The sequence below is a fragment of the Aythya marila genome, assembly GCF_965140915.1.
Source record: "Aythya marila genome assembly, chromosome: 9".
Taxonomy (NCBI): domain Eukaryota; kingdom Metazoa; phylum Chordata; class Aves; order Anseriformes; family Anatidae; genus Aythya; species Aythya marila.
Genome location: NC_139050.1, coordinates 5,051,031 through 5,076,009, shown reverse-complemented (window position 1 = coordinate 5,076,009; position 24,979 = coordinate 5,051,031). Strand labels below are relative to the sequence as shown.

General features: G+C 44.2%; 1 protein-coding gene across 2 annotated transcripts; it reads right to left on the bottom strand.

Annotated features, from left to right (window-relative positions):
• Positions 1–1,394: 1,394 nt before the first annotated feature.
• Positions 1,395–15,490, bottom strand: SCG2 (secretogranin II). Of its 2 annotated transcripts, none has more exons than XM_082766927.1 (2): positions 15,394–15,490; positions 1,395–3,738 (listed from the first exon to the last, which is right to left on the bottom strand). In XM_082766927.1, the coding sequence occupies exon 2, from the start codon at positions 3,722–3,724 to the stop codon at positions 1,841–1,843; it is 1,884 nt and encodes a 627-aa protein (XP_082623053.1). In that variant the 5' UTR covers positions 3,725–3,738; positions 15,394–15,490; the 3' UTR covers positions 1,395–1,840. The 2 variants fall into 2 exon arrangements, with proteins under 2 accessions (XP_082623053.1, XP_082623052.1); XM_082766926.1 differs by lacking the exon at positions 15,394–15,490 and adding an exon at positions 7,268–7,303.
• Positions 15,491–24,979: the final 9,489 nt, after the last annotated feature.

Genomic DNA, 24,979 nt, shown 5'->3' with positions numbered 1-24,979 from the left:
TTTAGCCTGGTGTCCCGGTGGTGCTCATCACTTATGTTGAACAGCACATCTGTAACCCTGTATGCCTCCAACTGAGGCTATGAGTGCCAAATCCATGCACAAGCTCCTGCAGCTCTGCCTCCTGCTGCATGGTCCTGCCCCAGCACAGCACAGCCTTCAGCAAGGCTGTGCTGTTCCCCACTGAGGGGTTTGCCCAGCCCTGCCCAGAGCAGTATTGGGATCGAGCAGAATGACAACATTAAGAAGCAAAGTGATAAAAGTGATACTTGTATATTTTTAAAGCACTTTTTTTTTTTTGAGTAAAATACATTGCCAGAGTCACAAGCAATTACTGCTGGAATGCCAACAGGTTTGTCCCTCCTTAGAGTATAGATGCGAAATTAACTTTTGCATGCTTTCAACTCTATACTTAATGTTTTGACTCATTCAAGTAAGAAGGAAGAGAAGAATTTTAATGTGGCCCAAAGCAAGCGCTCTGGCTGAACTCCTATCATCTACAATTGCTCCGGGTAATGGTGACACTGGAAATGAAGTGTTATTTCTGCAGCCTTTGTACTTTGCTTCATTAGACATTACCTCACCAAAAATCATCCCCACCCCACTTAGCAGAGATGAGATGCTGAAGAATACCTCAGGGAGAACCACTTTTAAACTGTAATCCTGGAAATGCTTATGGCTGAGATACCCCAGTGAAAAACATGTATGACTCACAGAGTTACACAAGCACATTTAGTTCTGGAAAAGAGCTGTAGCTTTTCCAGAACATCCACTACAGGTCTTAACAGGTGCTCAAGAGACCTTTCATGTGTCCAGAATATCACGTAATGTAGTGAATAATAAAGGTTCTGTGTATGATTCTGAGTATATTTAGCAACCATTTTGTTAGACAAGAAAGGGATGTTACCAGCAGTCTTAGTTCTCTGCTTCCCTTGGGGCTTGTTTCTTTCTGCATGGTACCCATCATTAAAGGCGGCAAGGAGCCCATCTGCAGAACCTCCTGTCTCTTGCTCAGATATGAGGGTTCAATTTTATATTTTTAGGGCTTCACAATAGTCTGTCTGTCTTAGACAGATCATTTATCTTCCCCCTCTGCCAAGAGATACAAAATCATTAATGATTTGGGGACCAATTTTCAAAAAAATCTAATGCAGTTACTGCCCTGGTTGACCTCAGCAAGCTCTTCAGGTATTCAGTACCCTTGATGATAATGCCAGTCAGTGGTATTACAGCATAGAAAAAAAAAAACATAATTATTCAACCAAATTAATTCACAGTAAAATAATAGACTTCAAAAAATGTTCATAGAAGTAAAAATATGTTTTGATTTCTAATTATTATGACTTTATCAAGTGCCAGAAAGAAACACAGTCTATTGTCCAGAAATAATTTATTCATCAACAATAAAACACTGAATAGAAAAAAGCCTTGTAAATAAAACTATATATATAATGCTTTATTTTTTTATTCAATACTCCACAAAAAACACTACAGACAGTAACAAAATAATCCAATTAATCTTAAAAATTTCAAATGATAATTGTCACTTTTCATTTATCATGTTTTATTAACAATGCAAAGGTCAGTTGTTTACATATTGTAGTTTTACTTGATTTCATTAAATTGTTTCTTAAAACACTTGAAGCAATTTGTTATTTGCCCCATCATTTATAACATACATAAGTATATCAATAAACAAGATAACAGCTCTGAGAAAGATATGCAGACTGTTCAATGGTAAGTAGTCTACCATAAGTTGTTTAGTGGGAAAGTGGGAGTAAATCACAACTGAATTGGGATAGAAGTCAACACATTGGGGAGAGAAATCATATTTGGGGAACAATTACATGTTTTCCATTGCCCGTTTAGTAATGTGATCTCTTTCAAGCTCTGATTTCTCCTGTTTTAGATACTCTAGCACCTTTGCTAGCATATCCTCATCCAGATACTGCCTGTTTTGTGTGTCATCGGTGTCCCCTGCCATGGAGAGCCTTTTGCTGAGTGATGCCAGCTTCGCGGCCTCCTGTGGTCCCACCTGGCCTAGGTGCTCTCTGATGGCCTGCTCCAGCCGGTCGTCTTCCTGCAGGTCGCTTTCAGAAGCTGGAACGGGAACTCGCTTCATCTGGCTCGTATTGATAACTTCAGGATATTTTGCCAGCATCTTTGCCAAGTAATCAGCCAGCTCTTCATCCTTCTCATTCAGTTTCTCATACTCCATTTGTCGCCTTTCCAAGTCGTTAATCCACGCAGCTTTAGGAAATGGGCGTCCTTTCAATCTTCTGGGAATGTAAGGCAGTCTTGGCAAATCATTTTCTTGATTAAGATGATTTAGTAAGTAGGAGGGATTCTGGTTACCTAAATTGTCAGTTCCCAGAAGACTGACTATGTCTTCAATATTGAGGTCTTCAGGTAAATTTTCGGGAATTGCATTAAGAGGCTGCTTCATGTACCCATTTTTAGAGTTTACATTACTTTTAAATATGTCACTCTGTCCTAGATTAGCTTCAGCGATCTCATCAAGGTCTTCTGGGAACTCTGCTTCCTGCTCAGCTTCCAACCTTTCGCTCTGAAGCTGCTTTTTTTCCCCAGCTTTCAACATGTCTATCAAATCCTCAGGAGGAACTTGTAAATTCCTTGAGATTTCTATTAACTGAGCTATAGACTGAGGATCAAGTTGCTTATCCAAAAATGCGGTTGCTCTTTTCTCCTCAAGTTCTCCTCCAGTCCTTAATTTCCTATTTCCAGCATTGCCCACCAGCCTCTTCAGGTAATAATTCATTAGCTTTGAAACATCCTCTGACATTTGATCTTTATTCTCTCTTCTCATTTCATCCTCAGGGAAGCTGAGTTTCCCTGATCTCTTCATTTCATCATCAATCTCCTCTTCATGTTTATCAATTTCCTCTTTGCTGTCTTTTATCTCTTCCTGGGTTTGGCTTTCCACTTTTTCCTCTATGGGATTCCAATCTTCTCCTCCAACCACATCTTCGTAGGCAATGTTATTCACTTTATACACATCATCTTCATCGTCTGCATACAATTTCTGGTCCTCATCCAGCCTCTCTTTCTTGTGATTACTAGGTCCTGCCATCTTCCCCAACTCCTGAAACACTGACTCCAGTGTAGCAAGACTTTGGGGTGTGTATTGCTCTTCCACTATTTCATTGGTACGCTTGAAAGGACTGTCTCTTGAACTGTCTTCATAGAGGCCAATAGGCATTTTGAGGTATTTTTGCCACCTCTCAGGCCACTTGTAAGCCTCGTAATCATCTGTTACTCCAGCTGGAAAACTATTATCGGAACTCAGACCATAAGGTTTATTCTCCTTTGGGGCAACTTTTGACTCCTTCTCAGCTTGTCGCAAGGCTTCCAACATAACCTTAACCCACTGAGACTCATCTTCAGTCAAAGAATCCCTCACATTTTCTGGTAGGTGAACCTGATCTTTGCTTTCTTTCTGTTGCAGGAGGTATGGGACACTTTGATAGGAGTTGTAATCAGGGCTGCTTTCTCCCTTGTTAGTTTGCTTGCGAAGATCTTCTATGTATTCCAAAGCTTTGATCATATCAGGATTTGGGAACCTTTGTAAGTTTTTCATTACATAGTCTGGGTCCTTCTGAAGCAGCTGATATTGCTGGAAGGAAGCTGCATCAACCCAACAGATTAGGGCAAAGAAAAAGGTGACAGCGGAGGCTGCTCCAAGCTGGAAGGTTTTAGTTTCTGCCATATTTAGTATATTTCCTTGAAATAAAGAAGAAGAAAAAAAGAGATAGTTAATATATGGAGACAAACTTAGCAAACTGAGAGGTAAAAAAGAGATTGTTATTTTAAACAGGAACTCATTGTGAAGAATATTAGTACTACATGTTTTTATTCTTCATGAAATATTAATAGAGCTCATATATGGAAGATATTTTTAACGGAAATTTATTTTCATATTTTCTGAACATTTCCTCTGTCTCCTCAGTTTATTGCAAATGATTGGTTTGCAAAGCTAGAAACGTCTTATCTTTATGCTCAATTTACTTTATGAACATCAGTTTTCCAATGGCAGTGCCAAAGTAAAAATAAAAATCCTATATAGCTAAATAAATGCCAATAGAGGATTCCAGATGTCATTTGGATTATTAAAATGAAGGCTTCAAATGGTAAAGACAGTATGTCCATATATTTAAATGCAGCTCAACATATTAATATTAAAACTGCATACAGTATTATTTTGTGAGATTGTTCCATAGGGCATCTCATTTACTGTCAGGGTAATACCTCTGAACGGTGCTAGACTGCAGTAAAATTAATGTAATGAAGTGGAGAACATGGCATATAAAATAACTTGCAGGTTTATTTCGGTTATTACTGTTAGTGTTATTACTTCCTTTTTTGCTATTTCATAAAAACAAACAAACAAACAAGCAAAAACTTTATTTGTATAGCAGCTGAATTTTAGTTAAGGGGCTCTATGAGTGATGCATTTTCCCATGGGCAGTAATACCCTATATAAAGGACAAATTATAATTTATCATACAGGTACAATACAATTATTTTATGTTCCATGACAATTTTGGAAATAGGCTCAAGTAAATAGATTCTGAGGGGTGATTTCATTCTTTCTTTCACTTCAGCAGAAATTGAATCAGGTCCCAGGACAAGCAGAAGCTTGACTATTGGTATAAATGAGATAAATTCAGTTAGAATACATCAAAAGAAACCCATGTCTCATCAGTGTGTCCAGTTTAAGCCAGCCAATAATAAACTCTGTTTAAAGGAACACAAGTGGGAAAAATATGCATTAGACTGAATTAACAAAATGACAGCACTGCTGCGTATGAGGCTACAGCTGCACAAGCCCAGTCCTGCAGTGAGCCGAGCACCCTCCGCTCTGTGAAGTGAAAAATTGCAGTCACTTATTTCCTAGGAGATGCTCAGGAGCTCATATCCTGGGGCCGTGAGACAGATTAGTCTCTTTTCTGATCCATTTACATTAATGAATAAAGTACAATAACGAGAAAGAAATGGTAAAGATAGAAACCACTTTGCTTAATTGACCTGGTTTGGCTTCTTTGTTTTTGGCTTGGTAAAACCATCCTGTCGAGAAGTTGGTGATTCATGACAGGCTGCAAGAGCTACGTAGACTGCTGTTTGCCCACTGCTGTACATAGAAAGTGAGCATCAGTATGCTCATTTCAGCTCAATTGTACATTTTTCCGCTGTTTTTGTTCCTAACATAATGTGACTTAATAATTAAAAAAGAGAGCCGCTTTTTTACCTCAGTATGCCTGAGCAAGCTAATAGCCATAACAGAAAACAATTTCCCCAGACATTTTTGAATATTCAAGTCTGCATACATTTGGGAATTGATTTCAGAAAGCATTACTTCAGAACAGCTGATTAGAAGGTCCCACCCTCTAGGTCTGTGTTTGCCCTAAAACAAAGCCAACGCATCCCTTAATTTGCTATCAATCACAGAAAAGGCACTAGTCCTATATATAAATGTATATATCTTGAGGCAGAAAAAAAAAAAGAAGAAAAAAAAAAAAAAGGAAAAAAACTTTGCTACCTATTGTAGCAAATAAATGGAATTAAGATTTTTCTAGCAGAGAAACTGGTTATTAATAGAGTTAGTTTGATAAGAAGAGGAGAAACTCTATTGTTTTTGAGAAAGGAGGAAGGGAGAGTTGTTCCATAATTATCTGCCAGGCACATCCCACTAACAGAGACCAGGAACTCAGCCTCCTCCACAGCACACAATTATGTATTGCTATACCCTTTGTAAGAGTCAGCATCATTCAATTAATATCAAAACGTGTGTAGCCCCACAAAGTTTTGTTTGGTGTTCCATAACGATGTTGCTCAATGGAATATTTCCTTTGCAGGAATAGCAGCTTAGTGGTTCCTCTCTAGACATTTGGAGTACATTTGTCTCTAGATCAATTTTCAATTCTAATTTATTGTTAGATGATTCTCAAAAGCCTTTGTCAAATGGAGCTAGAAATGATTTATTTCAAAAGTTTGAGTCCAGGTCATAAAATCTTGTCATTAAATATACTGCCTTATTCAGGGTGAGAGGACTCCTCTCCTCAGTTTCTCAGACAAAATTTCACTTTTTTTTTTTTTTTTTTTTTTTTTTGAGAAAACAGAGGACATTTTAGACTACCTATCTTTTGGATCTATAGTAAAATATTCTCTTTTGTGCCTCTCAAAGGACAATATGCTAAAATGGTTGTTTTATCTACATATGTATAATCGTGAAGCTAGCCTGGAAGGGGAGTGCATTTTTTTTTCTCCTCTACTAGAACCTAACAGACAGCACAATCATTTTTTGGCCAACAAATATACAAGTTTCTATTTATAAAATGAGGAGATTGACTTCGCAATTTAACATGCACAAAGGCAATGCAGACTGACAGAAGTTCCCTGGAAAAGAGACAAAACAATAAATCTCCGTACTGGGATGTTTCCATGGTAGCAGTAATTTTCTCCCTCTCTCTTTCTCTTTCTCTCCCAGCAGTCTTTTTTGATGTGGATGTAATGTTTCCAGTGAAAATTTGCTATGAAAACTCATGAGCTTTCCTATAGATGAGTCCTTTAGAGTCTGAGAGGGGATCCAACAGCAGTTTTCCATGAAAATAAGGAAACACATCATGCACTCTTCCTCCCATTTACTTTTGCAGTACACAGCGTGACTGCAGCAAAGTTGCTGTTATAAAAGCCTCTCTAACCCATTATGCCGCAAGGGACTCAAAACACGAACAAAATCAGAACGGGGTGAGGAGGAGGAGGAGGAGGGGAAGAGCAAACAAACCGCCAGCAGTTCTGAACGCACATAATGACAGCTTGTATCTGTGGACACACACAGGGCTCATCACACCGCGTTCGCCTCCCAGGTAACCTCGCATCTTGTCCTTAGGCACAGCCCGAGTGCCATGCCGAGCCGGCGACACTCAACGTGGCAGCACCAGCCAGCAACGCAACACCTCCCAAACCAACGAATGCATCCAGGAAAGCTCCGATGGCCCCTAACAGACCGGCTGAAGCACCCAGGAGCGGCTCCACAACACCCCACAGACCCACGGACGGGTCCGTGTCCCCCCAACCGCGCGCGTCGTTAAGCGCACACGCATCGGCCACCACCTCGCCAGCTCCCCCCCGTCCCTCCCGTCCCTGTTCCCTCTCGTTTTTCCCCGGCTCCCACCCCAGCGGTGCCCGAGGAGCGAGGCAGGGGCGCTGCCAGCCCCGGCCGCCCCCCGGCGCCCCCCGCCGCAGCCCCCACCTGGCCGCGCCGCCGCCGCCGCCGCCGCCTTCAGCACCCGGACAGCGCCCGCTTATACCGCCCTGCTGCTGACGTCACCGCGGCGGGACACGCCCCCCACCCGCGGGGCCCCGCCCACCGCCGAGCAGGGACCCCCCCAACACCCAAAGGTGGGACTGGGGGGGTTAAGGATGGGGGGGTGCTGGCATAAAGCGGGGAAGGGGAAAGAAGGGAAATAGAGGGGAAAATAAAAGAAGGGGGAAAAAAAGGGAAGAAAAAAGTCAAAAAGTGAAAAAAATATGAAAAAAGGAAAAAGGGGGGATAAAAAAAAAATAGGAGGAAAAGAGGGAACTGTGTATTGGCGGCAGGCAGCGCCTGTTGCTTCTCGGCTCCAGAAAGCGGGGGGGATGCGGCAGTGGGGCACGTTGGGCGCAACCTGCTGCTGAGACCCCCCCCGGGTGCAGCAGGGTGAAAGGGGCTGCCGGGGGTCCGTGGGGTCAGTGCGTGGGGCAGCCCCATGCTCGCATCCAGCACCTGGCCTTTGCAGGGCACAGGGTGGCCTTTCAATGGCTGTGTTGGGTGAGTCATTGGGTGACCATTGGGTGAGATGTTTTTGGGTAAGACCTTGGGTGAGCTGTTGGGTGACCATTGGGTGACCATTGGGTGAGCCCTGGTCACACAGTGACAGCTCCTGCCACAGTGCAAGGACAATTCGGGGTGTCTATGCCCTCCCCATCCAGCACAACAGGCCCAAGAGCTCCAGACCAGGCAAGGGCTGGGTGCAGTAGGGGAATGGCAACCTTCAGACGGAGCAACTGAAGCATGTCAGGGAGGGACAAGGCACAAAGAACCCCACTGCTGGTTCGGGGGGGACAACCCTGCTCCTCCCCGGGGCAGGCACGGGCACTGCACTGTGGCCCGGCCGTGCCAGCAGCACTCCTCGGGTGTAAGTGTAGTGTCGGCACCCTCAGTGCCAAAAGGCCAGCACGTGGTCACGTAGATCAGTAGGGTGAGTAAGTACCTCTCTGCCATCAGTCAGGAAGCATGGAATGTAACACACTGCTTCAGGTGCTGCTCTGGGTTTTAGCTCGCTCCTTCTGCTTCCCTTCTCTTCCAGAAAGGTTCTTTTACTCTGGCTTTTAGATAAGGACTCCTTTTCCCCCAAAATAAATCTTTCCTGACAATTTTGACCTTTTACAGCACAAGATATATATATATATATATAAAAAAAAAAAAAAAAAAAAAAAAGATGAATAGGATGAATATACCTTCCAAGGCAATAAATGTTACAAAATTAAATTGTCATAAGAACAACAAGGTAGAAATAATTGCAGCTGTGAGCACAGACAAAAGGACTGTCTATGCTGCATTTGTTGGGGCTGAAATGGAGAGGCTCTCATTTTGCCTCACATGGAGTTGTTAGTAAACTACAGGACCCATCTTTGTCGGTGCTGAAACTCAGCAGCAGTTTTGTTCAAGACCTAGGCACAGCCTGAAATGCCTGCTTTGATGGCTGGACCCAGAAAGAAATGAGTTAAACCAGAAGTTCTGCTAGGACCCATGGTGGCATCCTTGATGATGGAGACAGAGGGGCATCAGCCACAGCAGGCAGAGAGCAGGGTCCACATGAGCCATGCACTACCCTGACCACCTGGGAAGGGTCCTGCTGAGCAGCACCTGTCCTGTCAGCTGGGTTCCAAATGCCCACAAAATGTGTGGTTAGACATAACTACAGCTATCATACCTTAGTCCATTGTGAAAATAGCCATCGTGATCAAAACAAACAAAAAAATCGAAGAAAAAATGTTCAGATTTTCAAGAATGTTGTTGTACCTCTGCATGTGCTTCCAACAGACTCTTTCCTGTGCAGTCCATGACCAAACACCAAACAATTGTCTAGCAAATTCTTTCACATGAAGTCATCCTACTGCCCCCATTCACCTATCCCTGATCCTCAGCATCAGTGCGTATTTCAGACAGCTCAGATTAATTGGCACATCAGCACGATGCTTTCCTCTGTTCCTTAGCCTCTCACTTGAGATTCACAGTGTGTGAAGTCAGACACTTGGCTTAGTGCTCTGCCGTGGCTATTTTGGGTTCAGTGGATAAAATTTACAGAAGGCTAGCCACAAGTGAGCTGTCAATTTTACTCCACATCAAAATGTTTGTTTTGCATGGGCTTTGTGCTAATGATTGTATTCACATGGTCCTGTAAGGAGGCCCTTAATTAATGTACTCTGTGTGTGTGTGTTGCACTCTTTTCTTTGGAATGAGTCATAAAACAGAAAATTTGATCTGTGCTGTCATTAGAAGTTCCATGGCATTTTATGCAAGAGTAGGATCACAACACAGCATCTCTGAAATTTAGGTAATTGCATTAGAACCAGCTCAATATCAACTGCTTAACCATAGGAGGATGGTAATCTTGTTTTTCTGAAGGCATTTTGACCATATTGCATCCTCTTGTGTATGCTGGGAACAGAACAGCAATAAATGTAACATTTTCTCTGAATGGTTTGCCCTGTCTCATGCTCTGCCTTACACAGTGAGAGGCTAGAAGCAAATCAAACCTGCATCTTGCATGTTAACTTAAGAGTAAGCAAAACTTTGGGGAGGTGAGGGAACTCCACTGCAGCAAACAGAGGCAAGAGGACCGAGCCCATTGTGGTTTGTCACACCCATTGAGTTCATTATCACTGAAGATGGTGGTAAGGTGAAGGTGATGGTGGCAAGGACCCCCAGCTGCCACCACCACCACCCACAGACCATGGAGTCCCGGTGAGACCTGCCTCCTGCCCCAGCTCACACAGGACAAAGCAATGATCTTGATAGTTACGGCGACACAGAAGTAATGCACAGCAGCAGGCAGCACATTTGTTTGGCTCCTTTGCCTCTGTTGTCTAAAACCCAAAATAGTCTGCAGGCTGTACCCTTCACTTCAGCTCTATCTCTCTCCTCATCTAATTGGAGTCACCAAAAGATCAGTGCTGCTTAAAAATAAAGCGGGGTTGTGTCAATATTGATGGTTCTTCCCCCTTTCTCCGTTTCCAGGGGCAACTAAAAATAATTTACAATTCATTACAGACGTGGCATTTCCTACAGAGTAAGTAAGTGCCATTGTCACATTTAGAATTCATTCCTCATCTGACTGGAGTATCTGCATTTATTCTGTATGTAATGAGAAGGGGGAGGTTTGCTTTCGTCAGAAAAAAAGTTCTCCTGTCACCACAGATATAGATTAATTTAAATGATTTTGATTTTAAAATACTTGACCTCTGCTTTGGCCCAAAATTATATTTGTTATTTTCTGCTCATTTCACATTCTTGGGAAATCAAACATATTTGTATGCAAACATTTTTGGCCTCCCTAAATTTAGGACACAGTAAATGGTTTCAATTCCATTACCAAAGTTGTAAGGGGCAGAGAAAATGTAACATTGTAAGGAAATCAGGGACTTTGTGGTTTGCACACAGTTCTTTAAGAGCATGGATGCCAAGGCAGGGGCCCGTGGTGGCTGCAGGCCTCTGGGCGTTACTCCACGCCGCAGGAAGGCTTTGTAGGCCCACAGCGAGCCTGCCCAACACACCTCCCTGAAGTGGTGCTGCACGCCCCATAGGGATGCTTTAAGAACAGGTTTTGCTATGGACAACAAGAAAATAAACTTGGATTTCACCCCAAAATTAACCTGTTCAGGATTTCATACTGCCTGCACTTAAAAAAAAAAATAAATTAATAAGACGAGGAGCACGGAGGCAGAGCGGGTCCCACAGCTCTGCAGGCACAGCTCGGCCCGTGGAGAGCCATGCCCAAGGCACGTCCACGGCACAGCTCCAGGCATGGCCAGTGCCCCGTGTCTCCTGCTGGGCCTCGTTCGGCACAATGCTGGGTCCTCCCCTGCTCCTGTCCAGTCTGGAGCCCGCCATCATGACCCAGACTCTGAGGTCCTGCCACACCTGACCCCCGGGTCCCAAAAAGCAGCCAGCAAAGACGGGGGCGCTGGGGTCAGCCGCTGCTTCTGACAGGAGAGGAGGCAAGAAGCCATGGCTGGCAGGAGGGTGTAAAAGCAGCAGATGAATCAACAGGGAATGAATTTACTGTTGTACTTATTCCAGTGCAGCCTCCACTTTGATCACCACGAACAAGAATAGCAAAACACCAACAGATTAAGGAATATATATCTTCTCCCATAACCACCATAGTATTTTTATCTCCAGGCCTCCCCCACATACATACACACGTATTTCCTCCCGTGGAGTTTCAAAGATCTTCACCAGCCTGTGACATCTGCTTACCAACATTTGGTGTAAAAATATCAATATCTGCTTTGCATAGCTGTGAGGGGTGTTACGTTTACCAGGCAGTAAAGATCAAGAGTCTCCGGGGAGCTGGCTGGATCAAACTGTCATGATTTCAGCACTGCTGTGCGTCAGATGGCAGAATTTAAAGTCAAAACACATATAGTTTAGGGAGGAAGACAATGAGAAGCTCTGAGTCATACCCTGCTGAGGGTGAAGAGAACAGATTAATAGACAGCAAACATGAATGAAACCGAACGGCTCATTTCAGTCACGCGGCTCCTTCTTAAACCCAAAATAGGATTTATTTTTAGTCATTAAGGATGAAAAGAGGATTTCTTTGCACCTTGCCAAGGAGCACTGAGAAAGGAGTTTTAATTAGTGTGGCCAGGCTCTCTGCCCCTTGCAGACCAGAAGCAGCGGGATGCAGGGCAGCGGTGCCCTGGTGAGGCATCGCCTGTGGGGCCCTACCAGCAGCACACCACAGCCGTGCTCCATCCCAGCCACGTGTCCTGCACCAAAACTGACTCAGAAAAAAACAAGGGTGACCACTTCACTTTCACCTCTTTTCAAGGAACTGCACCACTCCCTGCTGCAGGCTCAGCAGGGAAGGGCACAGAGCACTTTACTGCCTTTCTTTTATTTTCTCTTTCCTGTGCTACGTACTACTTTGTCCTTCCCTTTGCATCATTTTCCCATAATACTCTCCCTCCTAAGCCCTTCCCTCTGATGTAGTTACTCCGTCAGACACCAGCCCTGGATGAGAGCCAGGGCTCTGTGCAGGTCTCGCTCCCTTTCCCTGTCCCCAGGTAGGGCCTGGTGACTGCAGGAGCACTGGGCACTGTCTCTCACTCCAAAATAAAAAGTAAACGGAAAGGAGCTGTACTTGTGTTTTGCCCCGACAGCAGGGGTGTGGGGGAGACAGGAGAACCTGGTCAGAGCTCTTGGTTTGTAGATAGGCTGTGGATTTAATTCATGCTTTTCTACACAGGACATAACCCTCACAGGCAAAGCTAGCCTGGCAAGAGAGGACAGGAGCAGAGAGCAGGCTGATGCCGGCATGTTTAGGTGGGAGAAGGAACAAATGGCAGCCTGCAGGCCCGAGGCTGCAGCACCGCACTACCAGGGCACCCTGGGGCTCAGGGGACAACCCAGTCCCAGCTCATGGGCGTTTCTGTGATTGGAATGTGGTGTTTCTGTAGTACAGGTCCTCCAGAAGTGACCTGCAGCGACACTTTTACAAGAGCACAAAGGTTTTATGTGGGAGTGAATGATGCTACTGCAAGAGCGGTATGTTCACACGTTTACGGGATGCTTCATTTTAAATAACTGGGTAGAAGCAATTTCACTGTTGGACATAGGATTAGTTACATTATTTAGTCCTTTGCTAAATTATTCCTGTGATTCTGCTCTGCAGAAACTTCATGATTTTGGGGCTAAGCCATTTCTATTCCTTAATTAGAATCGTAGAATCATTATGGTTGGCTAAGCCTTCCAAGATCATCTGGTCCAACCATCCCCCTACCACCGATACCACCCACTAAACCACGTCCCTAAGCACCAAGTCCAAAATTACATCAAAGCCTCATTAATTTTCATATTTATTACTCACAAACACAGAAAAGTTCAGTGATTTTGGATCCCCCTCCCTCTGGCATCAAACCTCTGCTTTGTTACCTGCTTACTTGCCTGACAATGCAGGATAGGGGTTAGAGCAGCAGAATTGCCACCTATTAATTAACACTTCATTTCTTATTCATTTGTTGAGGCTCCAGCCATTCTCAAAGCACGAAATCACATGTCTGCATGCTTAATGGGGGCAAATGTTCTTCCCAAGCCATTAGGACAATGGGTGCTTTAGATACACAGCATGTGAGGATCTATCTGCCAAGGCTACAAGGGCAATAAGCCATGCTCTGCTTCCTTGTCATAAAAAGTTATCACCATTTTCTCTTGCATTGTCTTTGCTAGCATCATTACCTCCACCAGTGCCATTACAGCATTTTCTGTGGTCATAGGCTTGCCCTTCATTGCCTAGTATGTAACTTCATAGGTTCCAGCCCTATTGCTACAGTAATTTATATAGAGCTGGGTCAAAACCAAATTTAGCATTTGGTCACGAATGTGATAAAAATAGAAAAAAAATGAGACTGACTGCAAATCACAGTGCAGAGCCAGCGGTGTAGAATTTCTCCCCAAATAAAACTTCTACCAAGAAGAGGGCAAACGGATCTGGAACCACCAAATTAGCTCCTGTGGACAAGGCAGAAATGCCTCACTTTGTGTCCATTTATTTAAAGTTTAAAGGTGAATTCAAAATAAGCCTGAATGATAGCATCAGAAGGAGAGCACAAATTCATATTGTCCCATGCACTTATAGCTAGTAATATTTGTCACATGAGCATTACAGTTGAGGGCTTGCATTTTTAGGGTTGACCCGTACTGACGTTGCCTTTCAGGATATACAGCCTGGGAGAGCTGGCCAGCTTCATGGCAGCTTCCCTGGGACAGTGACAGGAAGATCAAGCAAGGCCTGAACCTCAGTGCAAAAAGCAGAAGAGGTATAGGAGTTAAGCATTTCCCCCAGCCTTGCAACAGTCATGCCTGGCCAGGCTCAGGGTAGAACTTCAGCATGGCAATTTTGTCACCTTGTGGTTCCCTGACCCATGAGGATTTAATGCCACCACCCAGGTGTGCAGGAAGCGTGTTCTGAACGGCAAGAGGCACAGGAATAAAGCACCACCATTGCCTCCTGTAAGTGCATGTGGGCTCCTGTGCTCCTCCCAACACAGGTGGGAGCCCGAGGGTGCATAGAGCTGGGCACAAAGCATCCCACGGTGCCTCAGAAACAACTACTTAAAACAAAATATATATGTATATATCACAACCGGGAACATGCAGCATTCATCTCTGGAAGTAAACCAGAACCATTTTTCTCTGAGACTTCCTCTCCCCGTATTAACATCTGGAAAATGTTTCTGTGACCGCTTGGTCCTGAGTGGCTCTCATGGGGTAGCGAAAAAGTGCTAGGCGGGTTGCTCCCCTCTTCAGCAAATACAAAAAAGTAAACAGTGCCCTCAGTCCTCCAAAGAGGCTGAAAACTAAATGACACCTAGCAACACCTCTGCAAGCTGCGAAGAACACTTGTCTTGGACCTCCACGTGGTTTTAGATAGCAGCCTTGCTTCTCTCTCAGCTATCAGAGCCTTGACTGGCAAGTAAAACCTATATAATTAGGAGGAAATGCCACAATTTTCCACTAAGGCAAATACTCTCTGTGTGCTACACAAGGCTGGTAAGTGGCAGAGAAGCAGCGTGCCCTTCCCAGCACCAGGCTGCCGCTGAAATAACATCACAGGACAGGAAAGCTGCTCTGGCCTGGGCGAGAGTCCCACAGGGAGCCCCAGGGAGGGCATGAGGATGAAGCAGGTTTTCCTTGCAAGGCCTTAAAGAGGGGCAGTGGGTGGAGGGACTGCCATGCTTCCCCAACATTGGTGTCTCAGAGCTTGTTATAATTCAGGAAGGAAAAGGATACCACTGCAAATCAGTTGAGGAAGGGACAAATGCCCCCTAAGAAAGCAGCCTGCCCGCTGTCTTGTCTGAAGATCAGTGCAAATGGCTTTTGACTGCGAGCAACTTGCTGGGCGCTCCTAGCTTAAGCATAAGATAGCCCTGTGTGTTGCAAGATATTTTTTCTCGCCTCAGAACAGAAGAGTTGCATAAAAGAATGGATACACATGGAAGATGGACAGCATAGATCCTGTACCAGCAGAGATAAAACACACAGCCTCTTTTATAAAATATTAAACATAAGTTATTTTTCCAATTGAATGAAATGTACTCAAAACAAACCGTTTGTATCCAGGGATCCCTGCAGGCGACAGAAGGCTTGTCATGAAAATAGCTGTTTCAGTGCTGGGCTAATAATTCAGATCCAGTAGGGTTCGTATCTGAAATTAAACAGACACGTTATTGCATCTCACCCCAAATCTGCAGCATCCTTTCTCCGGAAATTTGCTGCCAGATACATTTAAAGCCAACCATAAACTCCATAGATGCTGTTTACTCCTGTTTCTTCAGCCACAACCTGCCAGCACAGCTTTGGCTGCAGGAAATGCACTTTTCCAGCAGGGTGGGACCGATTCTTTTGGATCCCATTTGCACAAGTTCCAGCTGAGACTGCTTTACACTGAAAAAGCCCCCACGTTCACACAGGGCTTTTCAACTGGGTGGGGCAAACTGACTTCTGCTGCCACATGCATCAAATGAGCGTAGTGATAACAAGGTAATGTCATTTTGCCTTTGCCTGCTGGCAGCAGCATTGATTTATATGATGGTGGCAGTAGCTTCCCCAGCACTACATGTATCTTCATTCCATATCCCACAGCTTTGAGACCAAGCAAACTTCCCAGATGTGGGGACACCATGCAGGGACAGAGCCAGAGCTGCTCACAAGAGTCAGGCCCTCTCCCTTTCTGCAGTTAATGCTGCAATTCTTCTACCTGTTCTATTTCACCACCCTAGGAAATTGCCTAGTTTGCCCATGCCTAAAACCAACCCAGTTTTCAGTGATCTTCTCTTCTGTGCAATGCAACGTGATGGGGAAGGGTCTGGGTCAGCACACAATATGTTTTCCACCAAACCTGTAGCTCTTAACGTGATTGTGGAGCAGTCCTGTTGCTGCAGTGCCATCACCTGGGGGCCTCCCACCAACAGGAGCTGCTCACAAATGTGAGCTGCCTCCCCCAAGGACTCAGTGGTCATCTCCCAAAACATGGCAGGCATTCTGTCATCTATCTACCACATTCAGCATGATCCCATGGAAGTGGCCTGGTTTGCCCCAAATAAATTGTTTGTAATTCAAGGCAAAAGCAATTCATTGCAGCTGTTTAAAATCAGGTCGCAAAGCACCGCAATGAATTACTGTCAGCCTTACCTAGAGCGTGGCTTGCGTATGCTCCTGCGTAGATATGTAGTCAACAGGGATTTGTTTGGCTGCCTGTGGTTTTCCACTAGTGAATCTCAAAGCTGAATCAAACGGCCAGATACTGCATCTGGCACTGGAGATCTTGTGGGATGAACTAAATGGATTATTGTCCATGCAGGGAGGTTTTCATCATCTGTCGCAGATGTAATATTGATGAGGTACTCAATTTTACATAGCTGTTTCAGGATATTTTACATTCAACAACAACCACCAAACAAAATGACAACCTTTCTGGGTTGGTGTCACTTGCCTGTAATCAGGAAGTCATCGCCACAGATGTCTGTGGAAGTGGTATCTTCTTCAGCTCCTCCTGATGGGCTGGTTTCCATTGCAGTGGGAGTACATCATGCTCCGTGCAGCACTACACCACTGCTAGGCTCCTCTCTCAGACCAGGGCTGCAGAAGCTGTCCCAGCTCACCAACTCTTTGTATAAGCCTCCACTGGGTGTTTTTACCCAGGCACATGAAAGTGCTTTTCTGATTCCCGCAGACTCTGCTCTGGAGGAGGCAGCAGCAGTTGGTGGGTACAGATTCAGCCCCGCGCAGCGGCAGTTCTCTGTGAGCAATTTTGGAAGGATTTCCTTTCTCACTGCTAAGCATTGTGAAGGGCATCAAATCCTGCTGTATTAGTATTATTGTTAGTAGTAGTAATAGCAGTAGTAGTGGTCGTAGTAGAACAGAGTTGTTTGGGGTTTTTTTTACAAGACAGGAAGAAATGGGAAGGAAGAACTATAACATGAGGAGATGGAGTAGAAATCAGAAAGAGAACAAAACGTTTCAGTCCTCAGCCATGCAGCTGCAGTACCTGAGCCCGGGCAGCTGAGAAGACAGATGCTCCTCTGGAGACCACATCCAGAGCCTCTGAACTGGAAAAAGCAGATGGGCCGGCGGCTGAGGCAGGAATCATGAGTCTCACTTCCAGGGTCTGTGCCAAAGAGGTGGGACCAAGGGGTAATTAGGCTGATAAACAGTGATATTAAATGTATGAAATGAGGCTTGCAATAAAAGAGAAATCCTAGGAAAAATCAGTCGAAGTGAGAAGCATAACAGAGCAAATCCCAGCACAATTAACCTGTAGGGAAGCAGAAGTACAAAACCTGCTCCTAAGATTAAATTTGGGCACACAACTGCAGTTATGTCCCCTGATTTTTATCCATAAAACACGTATCTGAATCACAGCTATTTATTTGCTTTAAAAAAAAAAAAAAGCAGTAAAACAAGAGAATTGAAAGTACATGCTTCGGTTATATTAAGATCGAACTCATTCGGAATATGCACAAAATTAAATGCATGCCTAACCGTTTTGAGAAGCAGTCAGTGTTTGGTGAATGAGAACCTTTAGCTGTACTTTTTAATTATTATTGAAAATTCTTAAATCTAAGTTTATGTTGTTATTTTTCACAGCTGCTTAGACAGCCATGGCTAAGAGACTGCATTGATAGTCAGCAGCATTAACTTGGAAACCAAAAAGAACTGCAGAGGCTTTTCTGTGCCAGTGCTATCAGACAAAACAAAACCTCCCTTTTATAGTTATTAAAACCAAGTTCAATCACTGCTCTTAACAAGAATGACTCTTTAAGGGAAAAAACAAACAAACAAACAAACAAACAAACAAACCAGACAATGACTTTCAGGCACTCAATTTGTAAAGCGAGCATGCAAATTTGATTGCCACAAAGATCATCATCTATGACGGTACCTACAACCCACTGATAAATACAGTATCTTCCCATGGCAATATTGCTTATTATCTGAAGACTGCTGTGACCTACCGAGTATCTGTTGCATTCATAGTTTGCATTGTGCTGATGTAAATCTTAAATTCATAAAGCAATATGAATTTTAATAGTGCTGAGCAAGTCTTGCCTGACATATCAGCTGCAGTAGCCTGAAAAGATTGAACATTGAATAAACACAGTATATGCCCACATCTACAGAAAAATACACACACCTCAAAGGGGTTATTTTATCTCTCTCTTTTTTCATTTTTCTTTTTTCTTTTTTTTTTTTTTTGACATAAAATAAAAACAAATCCAGCTATGTAATTTTCAAAATCCCTGAATCGTTGGATACTGAGAATAAAAGTTCTTGGATGATACTGTCACAATGAGGTCGCAAAGAATTTCAAGCGTGGCAAACTATTTCTCTCCAAAACGTACTTCCAAGCATCATAAGAATGCAGAACTGGCTTGTATTCCTACACGCTCCTTTCTGCCTTACATAGAGTCTATAGACAGCCCTTATAGACCTGGAGCAGCTGGGTTATAAAACAAATTCCAACTTTTAAATGGCATCCTAGAAAGAATCAGAAGTCTTTGTTTTGCTTGATTATAATAAGTATGTCCACTCCATTGTATAGATTGAGCTGGTAAACATGAATGTGATCAAGAACAAGTGTAGCACATGCATGGGAGTAGAAGGGAGAGTAAAATTAACATTTCACAGACCACCTTAATGATGACACTTCATAACATCTGTTTTCTCTGCAGTCTTAACTCTCCTTCATCCTGTTTTTGTAGTATTCTCTATGGTGTCTAACAGAATGGAACCCTGATTGGGACCAGAAGAATCTGCTGTGAATTATTTATGTTCCAGTATTGCTGTTTGCACAAGGATTAAGCCATTATAATAATCTGAGGGAAAATACATCATATTTTAGTCTCATTTTCTTCTGGTCTGACTGAATTCAGATTAATGAATGGAACCCATACACCTAAGTAGGAATCTGTCCCTCAGTTTCTTTCATCCCAATTTATGGCACTTAACAGCACCCAGCTACATTATGGCTAAGCCTTTCTTTAAAACTGTCTGGAATATTTTAAAGGAGGTTTGCTCCTGACTCAAGAAAAGGAAAAATAAATAAGAAAAAAACGGGAACAACTTTCAGCAGAATCAAAGATGTTGCAATTGATGGAATCGGTTAACATTCATGACCTCACAGAACTGCCTTGCATTATTCCTTTTGTTAAACCTAGATCAAAGGTGCCCAACACAGAGGAAGAGTGAGAAACAGCTAACTTGGGAGACTGGAGAATAAAACAGAAGTTTCCAAAAGTTAAGTGCTCACTTTTGTACTGACGTATTGGCAGCAGAGCATTAGTCAGACAGCCAGAGAGGTCTCATTTAATATAAGTATATTAGCATGCAGCGCCTGACTACATTTAGAAAGCTAAGCAAGGCAGGATCATTCTCTGCAGCGAGTCAGACTGATGCATTCTCCACAGAATCATGCCTTACAGAAAAATAATCATGAAATATTAATCATTTCCTATTTAGAGCTACAACTGTCACAAATGATGCCGCCTTCCCTTGCACAACGCCTTGCTGAAGACGCACACAAACAACACAATGAAAGCTGATTCCTACCTGGGCACAGGCAGAGCCTCACTTCGTGTGGCCGTACCACTGCTGCCAGCAGGACCAGGGACACCTCCTGGAGCCCACCAGTGCCCGTGCTGTGTCCCTCAACAAGCACCATGCCAAGGCTGGCCCCACCATACTATGCCAATGGGTCCGTGTTTGCCATCAAGGAGATGCTTCTGGGAAGTACTCACAGCGTGTTGAAGACAAACAATGTGCTGCCCTACAGGTTGGGCAGCACTCCTGCTCCTTTCCAGCAACGAACAAACACTGACAAGAACAAAGTACAAAGAGGAGAGCATGGGAAATGTGTTTTCATGAGGGTTTGTGTGGGCTAAATGGAGTGCTCCACGTGCGTTTGGGAGCTATTCAGTCAGGGATCAGACTCAACGCCCTGTGGCTTGCAAGGCCTGTCATTCAGCTGAAATAGCAAATAATAAGAAATAATTTCCCTCAATCGCTTATAGGCAATCCAGAGCATGAAACCCATTTGCATAAAACAGTCATTCTCATTTCACACACGCAGATCTCCAGCAGTCAAAACCTCACAGTAGATCATTCAGGGACTGAGGGGAAGAAACTAAATCAGTTGTTTGCTACAAATAACCCAGCCGGTTGTGCCTGACGTGGCACTGCCTCATGACTGGGAGCTGTCGGTGCTCCAGGCTGTGACCTACAGCCAGGATCCCAGGACAAGGAGCTCCGTGAAGTGTCCTAAGGTACACACTTTGCTATTTCATGCTGCTGTAAACAGGTCAGGAAAATTTAAATGTTCGGGTGGGCCAGAGGGGCAAAAACACTTCAAAACTAACAGCAATGCTCGTCAGGCTGAGCTAGGTGGTCACTGGAAGTGCACTGATTGTCTGTGACTGGGAGACTTTTGCTTTCAATTACCATCTTCTACTATCTGATTAAACTTCAAGTCATATATTTCTTGGGCTTCTTCTATTTCTCAATAACAACTGTATCTTCTATCTGCTGATAAAGTCCCTTCCTCACTATTTAGCATTTCTTACATATGTACTTTCCTGAAATTAAGTTCCAGGAAAAACTATAATATTATCCCATAGTATTTTCTTCCTCTTGATACAGGAAAAAAAAAAAAAAAAAAAAAAAAAAAAAAAAAAGGTTTACAAAGAATCAATACAAAAATCAACTATTGCTTTTATTACCATCATCAGGAATTTCTTGGAGCCAGATGCCAGAAGCCGTTTTAATGAAACTGGCCTCAGCATCCACAAGAAGTTCCTAATTCTCTGAGTAATGGTTGCAAATCACTATCTTCAGACACTGCATTGCAATACTGCTGAAGTACATAGCGCCAGAACACCTTGAAATACTAGCTAGAACAAATAGCAATTTAGTTAATTAAGACCAAAAAAAAAAAATAGTTCTTCTCCATCAACACTCACTCATCTCCTGGCCAAGGATCTCAAACTTTGAATAAACTAAGTAGTGATTATAACCTTTTCGCCTGTACTACATCTGTCAATGTAAGGTCCAACAGACAGTCTTGAACACCTAAAACCATCCTTTTCCTGTTATTTCCATCCCAGCAGAAAGAAATACTGTGAGGAGTTGCTTTCGTTTGGTCTCTGCTAACACTTGACAGTCCACAAGAGGAAGACCCAAGACAGAAAGCAGGTTCTCCTCCATAACACAAAATACAGCAATATGTTTACCCAGTCACTGAAAATAAAGCAGCTGATGAAGATTTCCAGACGCAACGACCATTTTTCTATTTCTGAAGTGAAGTGATGGCAAGGCTCCAGGCTGGGAGTGCACAGCAGCAGCCTGTCGGGTCACCAAGCCGGCTGCAGAGCCTGCCTGGGCACCCAGGGACATCTCCAGCACGGTGGAAAAGACAGCACCCTGTCGCTGTGGCACCGTATCTGGAGGCACATCTGTCCTAAGTCGTGGGTTTTCTCTTTCTAGGGTTTGTTGTCTTTTGTTTGGGCGTAGGGCTCATTCGTAGCAAGAGCCCCACATTCAGCATGAGGGACAACGAACACTTGAGTCCAAGCAGCGAGTGGGAGAGCAGGGCTGCCATGCAGATCAGCAACCAAGAACACGTCTTCCCCAGTCTGCCACGTATTTCCTGCAGGGACTTCTGCAGATCGCAGGGCCGCTCCATGCCTGGTTCCCTTCTCTGCACCCGAGTTAGGTTTCCCTGCCCACCATAGGGTTAAGCGCTGAAAACCGGGAGGCCTGTTTGCTGTCAAAAAACGGCATAAAATTTTCATTAGGTTCTGAGGGGGTGGGAGGGAAAACAGCTCACAGGGTGGAAGGCTGCTGAAAATAAAGCATAAAAATTGAGAAATGTGGCAGAATAGCCCCTCCATACTGTGCCTGAAGACAGTTTTCTGTGGTTTTGTACAGAAGTTATCTGCAAAAATTGCTGTGTTCTGCAGCATCATGACATTAAGGTAGATTCTAGCTCTGAAACATGACAAATTCAAAATACAGCTGTTTCAATTTTAATTAAATAATCTCCTATCACAGGTTTTACATTTAAAAGCTATCCCTTTAAGCTAAAATGTTGGGAACAAAAAGGCCAGGTTCAGCTATTCAGAACAGTGAATCTTTTTCTCCTGATGCGCCCTACAGTTAAAAAGCATCAAAACTGTAACAAATATTAAGAAATCTGTCACTGGCTGTCATCTGCTTTGAAAGAGCAAACTCCCCAGGGCTCGCTGTTGACAGCACTGAAAGGAACAGCTCCACCTGCACTCACGTGTTAGTGCATCCCCACAAATGCTTCAGTGGGCAGCCCTTCCACGCCAGACGTGGTCGACAGGCTACCTTCTGCACTAATTAAAGGAGGTTAAAATGAGATCAGCCTCTCCCTTCTGTCTGCCTCACAGTTTGTGTTTGCGAGCGTGCTCAAGCCCAGCAAGGGATAGCTAAATACTAAGCAACAAGTAAAAAATAAGAATAAATCTAGTATTTCTCGAGGGGTTGCCTTTTAGTTCACCGTTCTCATGACTGGAATGTGATGTGCTGGGTTTTTATCGACAATTCATTTGGCTGAAGGCAGGTGCAGCCGTGTGTTTGCCAAGGAACAGATCCAGCACGGGGCTAACACAGCTCTGTGGATGCTGGACCAGAGCTGACTCAGGTCCTGGGGCCTACAGGGACGGGTCGAGCACCTCAGGCACTTACATTCCCTCACACACCAGTGGAGTACATGAGCTTTCTCTCCCCCACAGCCCTGCTGCACGGCGTGGGAGAGGAGAGGACAGCAGGTGACAAAGTGCTGTAGCTCCACACAGGCCCCAGACCCCGGAGCAGCATCCCAGCCCCTTCACCTCGAACCCCATCTGCCTCCCAGGGCACACCTTTCACTGCAATGTTTTGGCATCAAAGGACTTTGCAGCCTCTCACAAGCGCAGGCTGTCCCACAGAGACAAAACCTACACAGCTCCTTGGAAATGGAGGCCTTCAGCTACCCACAAAATCTGAATGAGAAAGCTATAAAAAAAAATCCTAGCTATTTCCCCAGTGGCAACAAGACTCATCCATACATATTACTTTGCCATGGCCCCAGTGACCACAAAAATCCTCTCTTAGGTCTGTTTCCTTTCAAAGCATATTATTAAGTCCCAGGGTCTCAACTTTATGAAAATTCCCCCTACAATGACAAGTCAGAGGACAGGCAAGCTGAGACTCTAGCCAAGGAAGATCTTGTGGTCTGAGCACCTGCTGCCTCCCGGCGTGCCCGTCAGCATGGAGCAGTGCCCCTGACCAAATTCCAGCCCCGGTGAACAGGCAGAGAGAAAGCAGTGGAGGGGCAGGTGCTGTCCTCCCTCACTATGGCTTGCCAGAGAGCCTGAGGCATCAGCCTTTCCCTCCCCGATCCCCAGAACCGTACCTTACTTCTTGTCTCTTCTTCGCAACACAAAGTGCGTTGCTGGACTTTTTTGCACACAGACATTTATTTTACATTTTCCCAGGTTGTTCTCTGGGCAGAAATGAAACTGCGAGCACAAGCAGAGGATTGCTTGCTCATAACCAAGCCACCACAACTCGCATGACTGACTCAAGCGAGGAATGGTACAAGGCTGAGCTAATAAAACATGCTGTCCTCAGTGCGTGACACAGCAGCCAGCATGAAGGGAAGATAAATGGGTATTTCCTCTTGATAGGCTCCGATAGAAATTGTATTTCAGACAAGCTGAATCCATCCATTCTAGTGAAATGCCAAAACATCCCAATTTGCAAGCTACATCTCCTAGCAGCAGCTAAAAGAAAACAGCTCAGAGATCAGAGGCAAAAGTTTCTTTTTGCTGTTGGTGGATTAAGAAAGCATGTTCAAAACAGCAGTAAACAATATGCCTAACAACTCAGAGCTATCTGCATTAGTTTGTGCCTCTGTTACGGTGCTAATCTCCCTTGGGATCCTGCGATGGCATGGAGATTCATAGGAAAAGCAGTAGTGCAAAACACCACGTGGCCTGCAGTCAGCTTGTTTACCGCACTGGCTGCTCTCTGGAGCTGAAAGCCTTAAATGCATCAGGCAAACACATCTGTGAAACAAGATCTCCAGCAGTTTCTGTATTTGTCTGATAGCACCGTACATAATCATGCTGAACAAGGACAGATTAAGGAACACGGGGACTGCATTCAGATATGCAACAGGAAAGGCTGCATTCACAGCAATTTGTCATCTGGATTGATCCTACCTCTCTGTGAAGGTCACAGTTAACCCGCCAGCCAACAAGAGAAACGTGCCATGTGAACACTACCAAATACACATTATTTCTAGCTAAGATAATTTTCTCTATTAATGGCAACAAATACACAAATGTGCTTGGGATGATGATGTGCAAAGTCCATCGGTCACGTGTATGTGCAATGTGTATGCAGCAGCTGTTCGCAGCAGCCAACAGTCCCAATCTACTCTGGAGCCACCATAATTGGGGGCCAATAGTTACAGAAATTAATTGCTACTGCTGCAAAACTACAAGGGCGAAAGAGGTGAAACTCAGTGTTTCTTGCTTCAGGGCAATTCTCAACTTTATTACCAACTAATTTCACAAAGAGAGGCCATTTCAATTTAAAATCCTCCATCTATGCCTTAACCTCTGTTCC